General features: G+C 41.2%; 1 protein-coding gene across 1 annotated transcript in view; it reads right to left on the bottom strand.

Annotated features, from left to right (window-relative positions):
* The window catches only part of LOC113232220 (anoctamin-7-like), a 50,350-nt gene extending 36,548 nt beyond the window's left edge, over nt 1-13,802 (bottom strand). The window contains exons 1-5 of the mRNA XM_026466873.1: nt 13,705-13,802; nt 9,814-9,897; nt 7,150-7,271; nt 2,541-2,710; nt 966-1,056 (exon numbers count right to left, since the gene is read on the bottom strand). Of these exons, the coding sequence (XP_026322658.1) occupies nt 966-1,056; nt 2,541-2,710; nt 7,150-7,271; nt 9,814-9,897; nt 13,705-13,800 (563 nt within the window). The 5' untranslated portion in view covers nt 13,801-13,802. The remainder of the gene's footprint in view (nt 1-965; nt 1,057-2,540; nt 2,711-7,149; nt 7,272-9,813; nt 9,898-13,704) is intronic.
* Nucleotides 13,803-13,955: the final 153 nt, after the last annotated feature.

Raw genomic sequence — 13,955 nt, 5'->3', positions numbered from 1 at the left:
CGATATTATACTTAAAATAAGGCTATGTTCACGTTTGTTCAATAACAAAATTTGTTTCCTTTTCCCATTAATTTTTCATATTCAAATTCAAATTCAAATCGTTTATTGGTTAGTCACATGTTAATAAGATATTAATTATAAAATAACAGTACCATTGACACCCTGTAAGGGTGTTTGCAAATAGATTGGCGCTATACACATTTTAAAAATAAAATATTAATAAAAATTATTTCACAATACTATTAATTAATACCATACTTACATAATAGTGTCTAGTAGGACTATATAACTTACACATTATTCAAATCACATTTTCAAAAAAATTGAATGAAAAATAATATATAATATATAATATTGAAGTAACTATGTTTAAACTCGCAGTTCTATACTAATGGATATAGTTTTACCTACATACATCTATACACAGATATATGCATAATTTTCTGTTCTTATTTCATATTAAATCATCATTTTTACCTACTTTTCGAAATGTTCATTCTATTCCATAAAATTATAATCCATGCCCCGGCAAACCACTAAGAGAGCTCCTTGTGAAGTTCATCCAGGGAGGTACTGTCACCTTGCCTATTTCTTCCGCCAACCAGTAACGTGACCATTATTGTGTTCCGATTTTGAAGGGTAAGGGTGCTGGTAAAATTACATGCACATGGGACTTGTCAACTTATGTCTCAGGGTGACGAGCGCAGAGGCAGTGCCCCTAAGATCTTTGCGGAGCTCTGAGTGGCACTGCAACCATTATGGATAGGCTTGCACGTGCACTCAAAGACACTCAAAGGCACTCGTGGACACCCAAAGACACTCGTGGGCACTGTGAGGCACTCGCACGTGCACTTTGTTACCTCGCACATCTCTGGTGGAATCGCAGCCTAATCGAATCTTGAATGTTACATTACAGGCGAATGTTCGCGGTTAGGAGTGTCCCTACATGAGTCGCTTTTATTTACCTTACAATGGGGTGACGAGGCTTAGGTTTGATCTCCCATAACCATCTCCAGTAATTCTGCTTTCGTTTCCAGAAGAAGAAAAACAAAACACCTGCCAAAAGAAAACATTTATATAGTAATAATAGTTAAACCAGTATATTGAGAAATTTCAGCGGACAGACTTCAAAAAATATGTTAAAGCGCTTTTGGTTGCCCACGCAGGACACCATCGTAGGACACCGTGGGTGCTATGGCCGGCAACGGCAACCAGAAACAGTTATCGGTTGCTACTTCTGGACTTTGATAACAGCTCAATGCCTGAATTCATATGAATGTTCTTTCAGTGTTGTCCATATCTTACGACCCGTCAGGGTGGACTGTGGTTGACCCGGACTTGTCTGCAGAACCAGTTGCAGGGATGGACACGTCCGTTTGCCCCGGCAGTGTGTGGCCAGGGCGTACATCCTGCGCGCAGGTAGCGATTCTTAGTAGCGGTCGATGAAGAAACACTTATGTTGCTTGTGGTGCTGATTATACATTGGCGTCGACGTCGTCGCCGTCATTACAGGTAAATCTACCACGTCAGCAGCAATTCCTAATTGTTTACATCTAACACTTTTTGATTGGTAATGGGTGTATAAGTCCAGTAGAAGCAACTGGAAACACCACTGTCTGCGATAGCGCATATATGAGCAATTTGCAAATATTGGGATGTGAATTTAAAAATGATAGGTCTTCCGTTGAAAATCAAAATTCAACAGGTTCTCTGTAGAGAAATATCTGCATATGAAAATTATGTGCAAAGTTAGACCTTTTACGCTTAAATTGTCAAGTATATAACCTGAAATAGAGACGAAATAAGTGCCATTCATCCGTGGCAACTGATTAGGCAAGTGGGCCTTATATCACTTTTAAATATCAACTCTCGTTTGCGCTGAAATCACAAATTAGAAAGCTGAAATAGTTCAGCGCCACAACTGACCTGTGTGTACGTCTCCGTATATTCCAAAAATATTCTGTATTTATTGTAATAAAGAACTACGGGGGCTGTTCCATTCGGTGGTGTGGTGAAAAACAACAAAACAAACGGAATCGCATTTCGTCGATAATTTTTTTCAATTTAGTCCATTATAGCAAAGTTCAAGTTATACTGTCGATTTGAAGTGAAACAATTGACGACATCCGTCAATTGTCTTGAATTCGGGCTGGCCAATCGGAGTGCAGCTGTCATCGTAATGATTTGGCAGAACAGTTTTCAAACAAATTAAATGACATTTCGTCTCTTTTTCTGGTTATATACTCGATGGCTTAAAAAATTCGTTTCAGACTTTATTTCAACTTGTTTTCGGGATTTTATATGATTGGATAAAGCACATTCTATAGTGCGAACGAATTTGGATTTTCTTTAGACAATATCCTTATGATTATCGTATATTTTTTGTAAGTCCGTTATGTAATAGTAAAACATTTGACCCAACAAAACAATTTTTACTGTTACAAGTGAATTGGACGGCCTGATAATACTTTGGTTTTTGGTTTAGGTTCGTTCCTCTACGGCCTGAGTTCAAACAACTAATAATAGTAGATTTTACTTACACCACAAAGTGAATATAGGCGACATGATCATTATCCTTTGTGTGAGTCGAACAAATTTGTGCACTTCGCAAAAGTCACTCAAGTTTCGAAGTGGGCATGCATTGAAGTTTAAGCAGGATGGACATAAATGCCTAACAGCCAATTTGTGAGCTTGGCAGTACATGTTAGCTCTGTAACAAAAATCATATTATGGGTGAAACAATAAGGTACAAGGTCAGTCCCATAAGTTTTGTTTATGGTGACCTTCCCTATCAACCTCTTGGTTATGCGGAAAGGGTGAGCGAACCCGCACAGGGACCGTCTGAGTCAGGTCCTAACCCCGGATCAGCCCGTTTGCACGGCTCTGTAAGGCTAATAATGCCTTAGGTGATCCGCCCCGGGTGCAAGTGCAGCACCCTCCCCATTGGCGAGCGCCCCGATCCCCTAGAGGTTGAGGACGCATGCAGGACCGGTGGAAAGAGGGCTTGGCGGTACCTACCTATGGAGCTCGTACCATAGGGGCGATCCCTCCTGTCCCAGTAGATTGGGTGAGCCGGTCCCACGGGCCACTGTCGTACCACCTTGTGCAGGTGCTGACCGGGCACGGCTGCTTCGGTCACTACCTGCACGAGGTGGCGAGGAGGAAACCGTCCCCGTCGTGCCACGAGTGCGGCGCTGCGGATGACACCGCGCAGCACACCCTAGAGGTGTGCAGGCAGTGGGATGAGGAGCGCCGTACTCTGACGGGGACAATAGGGCAGGACCTCTCGCTGCCGGGCGTGGTTGCCGCTATGCTCGGTAGCGAGGAGGCCTGGGAGGCGGTGGCCTCCTTTTGCGGAGAGGTTATGGCGCAAAAGGAGGCTGCGGAGCGGGTGCACGAGAACGCGGCGGATGTGCGCCCGCTTCGGCGCAGACGTACGGGGAGAAGGCGAAGGCAGTTCGCTGCTCGCCTGATCCCCTAGTGAGACCAGCGGCCTCTGGACAGGGACTCCGGAGCCTGCATTGCATGGCCTCACTCGTCTGGGGGGCGTGTCGGACGACAACTGACCTGCCCCTCCGTTGGCGCGGGAGCCCTGGCGCAAGCTAGGGCGGCCGGGCGGCATCGTGGTGAATATACACCGACCCCACGGCGGCGACTCAACCGGTGGGAGGTAAACCCGGGCGGGTTTTAGGGGTAGACCCTCTCCAGTCTGGAGGGAGAGTCCTTACATAACCCCTGAGTATCCCTGGGCTCAGGGGTATCTATAAAGATTCCCGCCCTTAAAAAAAAGGATGGACATAAATGCCTAACAGCCAATTTGTAAGCTTGGCAGTACATGTTAGCTCTGTAACAGAAATCATATTATGAAGGGTGAAACAGAAAGGTACACGGTCAGTCCCATATCTTTCTACATAAGTTTTGTTTCCAGTGACCCTCCCTATCAACCTCTTGGTTATGCGGAAAGGGCGAGCGAACCCCCACAGTGACCATCTAAGTCAGATCCTAACCCCGGATCAGCCCGTTTGCACGGACTTCATCCGGTTCCCAGAAAGGCTAATAATGCCTTAGGTGAACCGTCTCGGGTGCACGTACAGCACCCTCCCTACTTTCCAAATAGGCACCGGAGCTACACGGTCAAGGCCTTATTGAGAGTGGCGGCGGGCGCGGGTGCGTGTAAATCAAATGTATGTAAACGCTTAATTCTAGATCTATTGGCTCGATTAACCCGTATCTTTCACGGTGCTTGGTCTAGCGTCTGTTTAGAATTTTGAAGTGTGGATCTACCCGCTCGTAGCCGCTTCGGCACAGTGAAAGGGAAGACGCCAAGACCTGCGCGAGTTTTTGCCACGATCCGCGCCGCGATTCGCGCCGTGATTTCGCGCGGGAATAGCGCGTGAGTTTAGAGAGGTCTAATAACAATATTAAGAATATAGCGACATCTTTGTCAGTCTTTTGGTAGTTGTAAGCCTGCTAGAGTGAAGAAACTGTCATAAGTCCTCACAGGTGGCGCAAACACCAGGAGAAAACCGTTTTCACGCCAAATTCTCAACATATTATAGGTACCCTGTATTCTAACCAATACTTGTAAACAATAGATGCGCAATCTGCGCCTTCAAACGGTATCCACGGACAGTGACATCAGTCACCATCATCTTATATATTCAATTAAATTATATAATAAAAATTATACGACTTTTACGAAAAGATACTTTGAGTAACAAAACACAAGACAGTTCAACAACAAGCTAATGATGCACAGTGGTGCTTAATAATTTTAAACTATAGTTAAATGTTGACCCCTTTATAAATTTGTTTTGGTTAAATAGAAATAGAAATTTTGTCGGAAAACAGTATTTTTTTTACCTTTATCCAATAATTAAAAAATACTAGAGAAGCAATGAATAACTTAGGGTCGTATTCTAGAACTCTACTCAATGCTCAAGTCAGGATTTGAGTATGGTTTAAAGCACTCGAAATCAGACTCAAGTCCCTTGCCATTAGGGTCGTATTTCCAATGCTTGTGTTTCCAGTGCAATCCTGACTTGAGCATTGAGTAGAGTTCTGGAATACGACCCTAAGATTAGAAAGTCATCTTTCATATTTACAAATTATTTGAAAGAACTATGAATTCCAAGCGTGGACCCTTAAGTTCGTACATTTTGATATACATTTCAGTCACTCGTTCATTCCATTTCTGATTACTATCTATCTCCACTGTCTCTTTCCGCCGGTGAGACTACAGGAAATTAGGGAAAATTATTTCTAAACCGGTAACACTGGTCGTATCCCTTAATGCACTATGACTATTTCATTTTGACATAATAAGTTAGACATAGAAAAAACGAGAAATATATTTTTATATAGATTTTAAGACTTTCGTGGTTATTCACTAAATGATTATCACTAGTATCAGGTTTCTTACCACGGTATGACTTCTTTTTATTTTCCCGATATTTCGGAACGGTTGCACGCTCCATGGTCACGGGTTGACTGGACGGCGGCAGATGACAGCTTTATGAGCAGACATATCTGTCTACCCTCTTGCGCAGTCGACGACTACCTTCATCGCGATTTGTTGTGGCGTTACCATTGTCACTCACTTTTTTCACACAAACCACACTCACTGTATCCACACGCGAAACTGAACTCGAGGTGTTTTTGTTTTTATTACTGCACGCACTAAGGATCGGATTCCATGCACTGGACAGTTTAAAACCATCATCACGGTTAAATGTTTTGTACTTCGTGATCTCGATGGCTTCCATGCACTGGTACTGGTACACTTGGTACGAGAATGATAATCAAATATGTATTTTTCTTTAAAATTGCAACCAGTTTCAAAGCTAGTCTTTAAATTTGCAAAGTGGTCCCACATTTAAGATAACTGTTTCTAGAACATTGCGTCTCTAGTATTATACTTATGCTCACTGATTTTAACCATCAAACAGATAGAAAGTTTTTGCGACTTGCGGGTTTCTGTACTAAAAGGGTTGGCACTGGTGGGCACAATCCCCTAAAGGGAAATAAAATAACTCGAGTGGTATGAGAACCTCCGCCTGTTTTTCAAGTAGGTTAAAAATCTTATCAGTTCCTTTACAATCAATGTTTTTATTTTTACGATATCAAGTGACGGGACGAACAAGTCGTGCGCCTGATGGCAAGCTACACGCCTGTCCATAACAGTACCAGAGTCACTCAGAGCTTTAAATCGCAAAGATCTTAGGGACACTGCCACTGCGCCCGTCACGCTGGGACATAATTAATGTAATGGGCTGTAATTTCACCAGCACCCTTGCCCTTCCAAACTGGAACGCAATGTTCACATTACTGCTTGGCGGCAGAAATAGGTAAGGATGCAGTATTTCGCTGGATAAACTCTTTGAACACAAGGAGCTCTACTGCTACTAACCACTATTATTGACATATATAAGGGTCCGTCCCAAAAGTATCGAACATTTTTTTTGGGAGTGTTGCCGAACGGCGGGAAGCGCTCCGCTTGGCAACAGAAAGTGGTGGGGGGATCTAGCCGATACAGCGCGACCGGTCCCAGTTGGCTCCGAGCACCTGGAGCGGCAGGACGTGCGTTCGCGTAGAGCTCTAAACGACACCTCGTCGAAGTTTTTAAAAGTAGCGCGATGACGGATCCGTTAGAACAGAGGTACGCAGTGAAATTTTGTGTTCTACTCGGCAAAAATACTGTGGAAACCAACGAGATGATTAAACAGGCCTTCAAGGACAAAGCCTTGTCCGAATCCTCGGTCAGGAAGTGGCACAAGATGTTCCGTGACGGAAGGGAAGAGGTGACCGACGAAGCCCGCTGGTCCCGCAGCCTCCCTACAGTCCTGACGTCGCCCCGGCAGACTTCTTCTTGTTTCCCAGCATCAAGTCGAAGCTCAAAGGCAAGCATTGGGGCACAATTAAGGACATCCAAGAAGCTACGACGAGGGCGCTGAAGGACCTACCCGTTGACGTCTTCCAGGGGGCCTTCCGGGCATGGAAAACTCGCCTACAAAAGTGCATCGATGCTGAAGGGTGTTATTTTGAAGAGTACTAATGTATGGTACCGATAAGTTCAATAAAAGTATTTTTCCTGAAAAATGTTCGATACTTTTGGGACGGACCAGATAGATATATATTTATTATACTTACCCTTCACCGACCAACAAATTCCTGAGTACTCTCCATGCGGGCAACAGCATACACATAGAAATAGGTACCATAAACATAAGCATCCATATGTAGAATTGATAAAAAGCAAAAAAATTTGCAAGCTGCAAACAAAGACATTTAAAGTTAACAACTCAGAATGACGTTGGCTGTCACTAACGTCTATAGTCCACAAGAGCATAATTTTGTTATATATTAGGTATATATAACATATTTAATAATATTGTATATTAAATATTCCATATTATACAAGGTCGTTTAGCTGTCCGAGTCTTTGTTGGGTGCGAGCACGGTGCGAGAATCGGGGTCTGCTTTACCTTCTAACGTTTCTCACACAGGTCTGGCTATAAAGGACTATCCACACACATCAGGGCCATGCCCGAGGGAAATATTTGCATGGCCTACATTTATTTTTCTCGTGAGTTTTTGTGGTTGTCTATGTGTGTGACCATTTAGCGATATTACACGATTATCGAACGTCCTTCAATAGATCGATTATATAACCAGCTGTGTGACCGCTGGAAACGTTCTTGCGGTGGTCATATGAACGACATCGAATTCCATTCTTAAATGTAACATGTGTACCTGGAATAAATTTCAGTGCGATCCCAATTATTTTGTTTTATTATACAAAATTGTTATGTCCTTATTGGAAAACCCTTTATAGTATTTTACGCAATTGTTGCATAAAGAGGGTTCTTATAAGTCGAGTACCGTGTATCCGAGTGGCCTAAGTAATAGGTCCGAGATTCTGAACCAAAATTCTATTGTCTATAATACTCGCTATTGATCTGAAAAATCTCATTATAGTAACTGTACACAGAACTTTCACAGAGTTTCAAGAAAAGAATATTTTTTTAAGTATTTTGGGACTAACTAGGGAAGAAGATGGAAGGTATGAGGAAAAATCTAGAGATCGAGGATGATCAAAGAGCTTAACATCATGGGAGAGACTAAATCGGCCCGACTTCACTGGTTTAGCCACGTCGAGAGGATGGGTGAGGATCGTGCAGTCAAGAGAGCATATGGGGCAACCGACTGGCAGAAGGCGTATTAGATATCGCTGGAACGATCAAGGCTATAAAAGTCTGTGTGAGCTTTGAATAGCCGAAGAGAGAAGATTTGCGTATCTTGTGTCGGAGGCCAAGATCCATTTCAGGTCGCTGAGCCAGCGAAGTAAGTACTTTTGCTAAAAAGACCAGACGTCACAATGACGTCACTATATATAATATCTCAAAATGTTATATAATATGCACATAGTCGTAACATTTTGGCATAAAAGAACTATTTAAAAACAATACGAATAAAATAATCTTTAAATATTAGTCGTGTTTCATTATTTTAACTTGTTTGTAGAAAAAGTATTGTATGCAATCATAATAACGCGCACACCTCATAGTCCCCCCACTAGGGAAACCCTGTATAGTGGTTGCCATGGACACACACATAGACAAATACAAATTACACCCAAACCACACTCCGGACACTACATATAATGGTAGAAACTTGTTTACCTATTACTACTACGTACAGTAAGGCGCTGTCTGCACACACGCAAATGAGTCTGTGAAGTGGTCAGTGTTATCCATCACTTTTTATTTTCTAGTTTAACGTGCACAGTGACTTTGTAAGAGCAAATCAATGTACTGTATGTGTATATAATATATTATGACCATTACATAATACCTACTAATGATTTTATTCATTAAATACTAATAATAATTACACCAGTTAAGTTAAATAAACTCAAATAAGTAGCTTGAACAAAGGTCTTAATATAATATTATATTCAAAATTCCAAATTTAAACATCAAAATCGCCTTAGCGAAGGGCGTGCTGATAGCCTTGTTGCCGTTCCGTCAATGTGACCGTTAATATCAGGGGCGCAGTAAGGTATTTAAAGCTAGGGAGGGGCGGAGAGTGTTCTTTCACGTTACTTTTTTATTCTCTGCCCAATCTCACGAGATACATAATTGTAGGCCATACAGACATTTTTTCCGGCGTGACAGACCAGCACGTTAACCGTTCGGTCACGGAGGCAGTGTTACATTATATACATATAACACCAGCAGGTCAATTCAGAACCTTACGATAACTATGTTGTCGACTGATTCAATTAGATCGCGTACGATATCTTTTAATTTTTATGCACAATAACCGAATCGAACGTCAAACTGTCTTATTCGAAACCGAACCGAAATGACGTCACACCCGTACGATTACTCGTATTTCTCGACCGGCAAAGGCTACAAACGTTATTCAGAACACACGTTATCGAATGAAAGTTATCGAACGTCCTATTGTTTACAATGCAAGAATGTATTATGAAAATCTTTTACTTTTTTAAATAAAGTTAGGATTTTGTTCAATTTTATTAATTTATTTTAATGCGAGACTAATGCATTCCTATATTTTAAGAAGTCTTAAAAACGTATATAAAAGGATTTCATACTTCATCTATATTCGCCGACTAACTCCATAAGCGTTGTTGAGGAATCCAACGTTTTAACTCGAATGTTCTGAATAGCTCGGAAAGCGCCCTTCGATTCGAGAACGATATACAATTGAACTATTCGGTTAAGATATCGAAGATTTCAGAATCGGGGTTCTGACCTTACAGATTTTTTTTGCCAAATAATTAATTACCTTGGGTCCAAAGTATTCGTTGATAACCGATAGAGGCTGAGATGACAGCATGGCTTTGTATTGTGCCCATTTATAGTACAGTATCTGAAATGAATAATTACGACTATAAATTTCTTATAAAAAAATCCGATCACACAAGTTTGCTTATCTGCTTTCGATGTGTTCGTACCCGCGATCTCAACAATAGATGGAAATCCACGTTACTATCCGTCCAACCATTATATAATGTATTTTAAAAAAAGACGATTTGCCACTAGCAGTTTGTATCAACTATCAAATTTAGCCACTGTAAGGAAACTCTCTCAAACTGTACTCAGACAACATAGGTCTCTAAAATATGATCTAAATATTTCGAAGAGGAGAAGGAAAGACATTGTGGCACAAGTACCAAAAGTAAATACAACATTTGCAAACAGACAATTCAGCAAACGATCGGCCCATTTGTACAATTTAATTAATAAGGAATTAGAAATATACGCCAAAAGTTATAGAGACTGCAAAAAAGTTGCATCAAAATGGCTACAGTCGAAATCGTATGAGGAAACCGAAGATCTATTAGAACAGTTGCTTTAAAAACACTACTTTCCTAATCTATGGCAACAGGTTAACACACATACACACAGACACCCCCCCACACACACACATACATACATACACACACTCACACTCACTCACTCACTCACACATACATACATACACACACTCAGACTCACTCACTCACACATACATACATACACACACTCGCACATACATACATACATACACACATACATACACACACTCACACTCACACACACACACACACACACACACACACACACACACACACACACACACACACACACACATAATTTTTCATATACAAATGCACACACATACGTTTTAAGATTCATATTAAATTTAAAATTAGAAGTTAAGAAAATTGAAAATTGTTAAAAAAAAAAAATTGTTTGTTTTGTTTTTGTCGATGTTTGGAAATGTAAAAATTAAACACTACATTAAGTATAAGTTAAAAATGTTAAATATGTATTTATAGCTATGGAAGAGCGGTGCCTTCTGACACAGGCTTGATAAGCTTAATAGGAGGTACCATCCACTGTTAATGTAAAGTTAATTGTATTACTGAAATAAACATTTTATTATTATTAACCATTTATTTCACTTTTGACAGCTCGAATTCTAATCAATTAGTGGTGTCCTAATGCGTTTCCGATTCGATTTTTTATAACAATCGAATTTATTCATGAAGAAGTTTTAATAGTGAATGTGAGCGGGTTGGAAAAAGAAGACATTGTCTGATTGGGATCGTGATGTTGCGTTTGACAATTTGTGTACTCGAGAATTAATAATTAATGTTAATGAGGATTCAAGTTAGGATTCCCGAGGAATAATCCGACGATTCATTATAATAAACGATAAGAATTTATTATAATTATTTATAATTTATTTCTTTTTATTGTAACTTATTAGACAGGTACCAAAATTTATCAATTTGAATAATCTTCGTTATATAATGTATTAATTGGCTCGATAAATATCGGAGCTAAAGAGCACATTGCTTCACTAAAATTAAAAAAATAAAAGAGTTCAGGAAGTATTGCATTTTTTTGTCTATGTTTGTATGTCAATAATAAAGGAACTTCGGAGGCATGCATATGTCAAAAGTTAAATAAATGGTTGGATGGAGTATAATACTATTCACATGAGCCCAAACACTTGATAGACGCTGTACAATGTTAAGGAGCTCATATCATCAACTGTCTGCCATTTGCATTGTATTAGTCATTGTCTTACAAATAAATGAACGACGGGTCTAATACAAAAACCACGAAAAAAATGTCCCAAGTCAACCTATTTAAACGTAGTGACATGTAAAGGAATATGAAAAAGCTAAAACGTTGAATTTAAATTGTAATGTCATCGCAGTACTGTCTAATTTTGCTTGAAATGAAGACTAAAGCGTGAATGACGCTCTGTATACGATTTTAACGCCCTATAAGTTCGGACACTTTTTAGCGCGGACCCGACGTCCATATAATTGTAAGTCAATGATATTAGTTATAAGATAACCGTAACATTTGAAGAGACCAGGGAAAGTATTTTTTTATATAATATCAAGAGACGGGACGCATCGCAAAGATCTGAGGGGCACTCCCACTCCGCCCGTCACCCTGACACAAAGTTTGACAAGTCTCATGTGTTTAAATTTTATTGAATTGATATTCAATTATTTTTTTATGTTAAACCAAATACAAAGACGCGACAACAAGCACATAGAAAAATTCGTGAGGTCTGCTGGTTCGTTCCGTGGCTTAGTTGGTATAGCGTCGGGCACGGTATGCAAGAAGACGTCGGTTCGAATCCGACCGGATCGAAGGATTTTTTTCTGAGTGTTCGATCCTTGTATTGATAATTATAACAAAGTGTCATGTGTCTATAATTTCACCAGCACCCTTACCCTTCAAAAACGGAACACAGGGGGCTCCACCGTAACGGTACTTGGGGTCCTGATCTGATGATGCTATCTATTGTCGCAAACACAGCCTTCCGTTATGTTTAGCGTTAATGTCAATTGAGCCTTAGGGCACATTTCGACTCATCCGAACAACAAAGTGCGATGTGATTATACAGTGAGAGAGGTTAAAACATAATCTCGTTATTCAAAAGGCGTTTTTAGATATCCGGAGTCAAGACCAACAAACGAAATCTACAATGTCCCGAAAATAAGCAGCATCTTGCACATAGGTCTTTATTCCACGGATGATTCGACTTATTCGACACGAACTTCATCGCGTTAACGCCGCGCGGAGACCGCCGACGCGCAGCGACCAGTAAGTCGTAAGTTATGTCCAGACATTGTCGCAGGACACTGCGACCGGCATCTCCACCACTAGCCTCGAGAGCTAACTAACTAGAGGATGAGCTAGACATCCTCTTGTCCCTCCAGCCGCTTAGGTTACTGGGAACTGGAGAGACGCCATTTTTCGACGTCGGGAAGTGAGCGTGCCTTACAGCTACGCCACTAAAGAGGAGATTTGGTAGTGGACTTCAACCAATGGCTTAGCGGCGGCATGCGTCAGTTGCGTATGCGCAACGGGAAGTAAGCGTTTCTACAGCTCCGGTACCTATCTCAAAATAGGGAGAGTACTGTACGTGTACCCGGGTCGGCTTACCCGAGGCATTAGGCTCTCGAGAACCGGATGAAGTCAGGTGCCAGGTCTGTGACAACCCTGTACACTGGCGGATCTGGGGTCAGAACCTGAACTTGTAAGGTTTCTGTGCGGGCAAAAGTTATAATGCTCACTCGTACACTAAGGGTCGGTAGGTAGGGTCACTATAATCAAACTAAAACGAATGCAGAAAAATATGGGGCTGTTCTAATTACTTCCCTATCTACCGACCCAAGAGATAGTCTTCCCGGTAAGTAGTAGGGATGAACACGTTCATCTGCTCCGTAGCATGTGACAGGATTGTTCACCCCGTGCGCAGTTAGCGCGTCCTAGTAGCGGTCTTAGTAGCGGACGAGGGCCTAACACTGCTACCGGCTCTAGCCTGAAGAGATAGGAGAGGATGAGCTAGACATCCTGTGGTCCCACCAGACACGTAGGTATTTGGGAACTGGAGAGACGCCGTTCATTCGGCGACGGGAAGTGAGCGTGCCTACAGCTCCTGTACCTATCTGGAAAATAGGGAGGGTGCTGTGCGTGCACTCGGGGCAGTTCAGACGTCCGTGCAAACGGGTACGAAGGACTGAGTAGATCTCTGTGCGGGCTTGCTTGCACAGGTTACAGTCCCTTACCGTATAACCAAAAGGTTGATACGGTACTTACGTACGTATGTACAATGTAAACAAAACTTATGAAGAAAACATATGATAACAGTTCTACTTACTTGTCTTCCATTGACATTGGACATTTGTTGGGTTTCTGTGATGAAGTACGGTCCATCGTGGAGAGCGAATCCGTCGAGTATAATTTTATGCCTCATTAATCTGTTTAACATAAAACCAAAGTTCAATAGAAAGTTCAATAACGTTATTGTAAGTTACGACGTTTTCAAAATCAAATGTCGTAACTTGCATTTGTTTGCTTCAAAATATAAATAAAAATGTGAATTACATAACCATTGACTTACAATTATAT

This window comes from Hyposmocoma kahamanoa, unplaced genomic scaffold (genome assembly GCF_003589595.1).
Source record: "Hyposmocoma kahamanoa isolate Upper Pololo Valley unplaced genomic scaffold, ASM358959v1 67, whole genome shotgun sequence".
Lineage (NCBI taxonomy): Eukaryota > Metazoa > Arthropoda > Insecta > Lepidoptera > Cosmopterigidae > Hyposmocoma > Hyposmocoma kahamanoa.
Note: the sequence above shows the minus strand (reverse complement) of the source record. Positions and strands in the feature narration are given on the sequence as shown.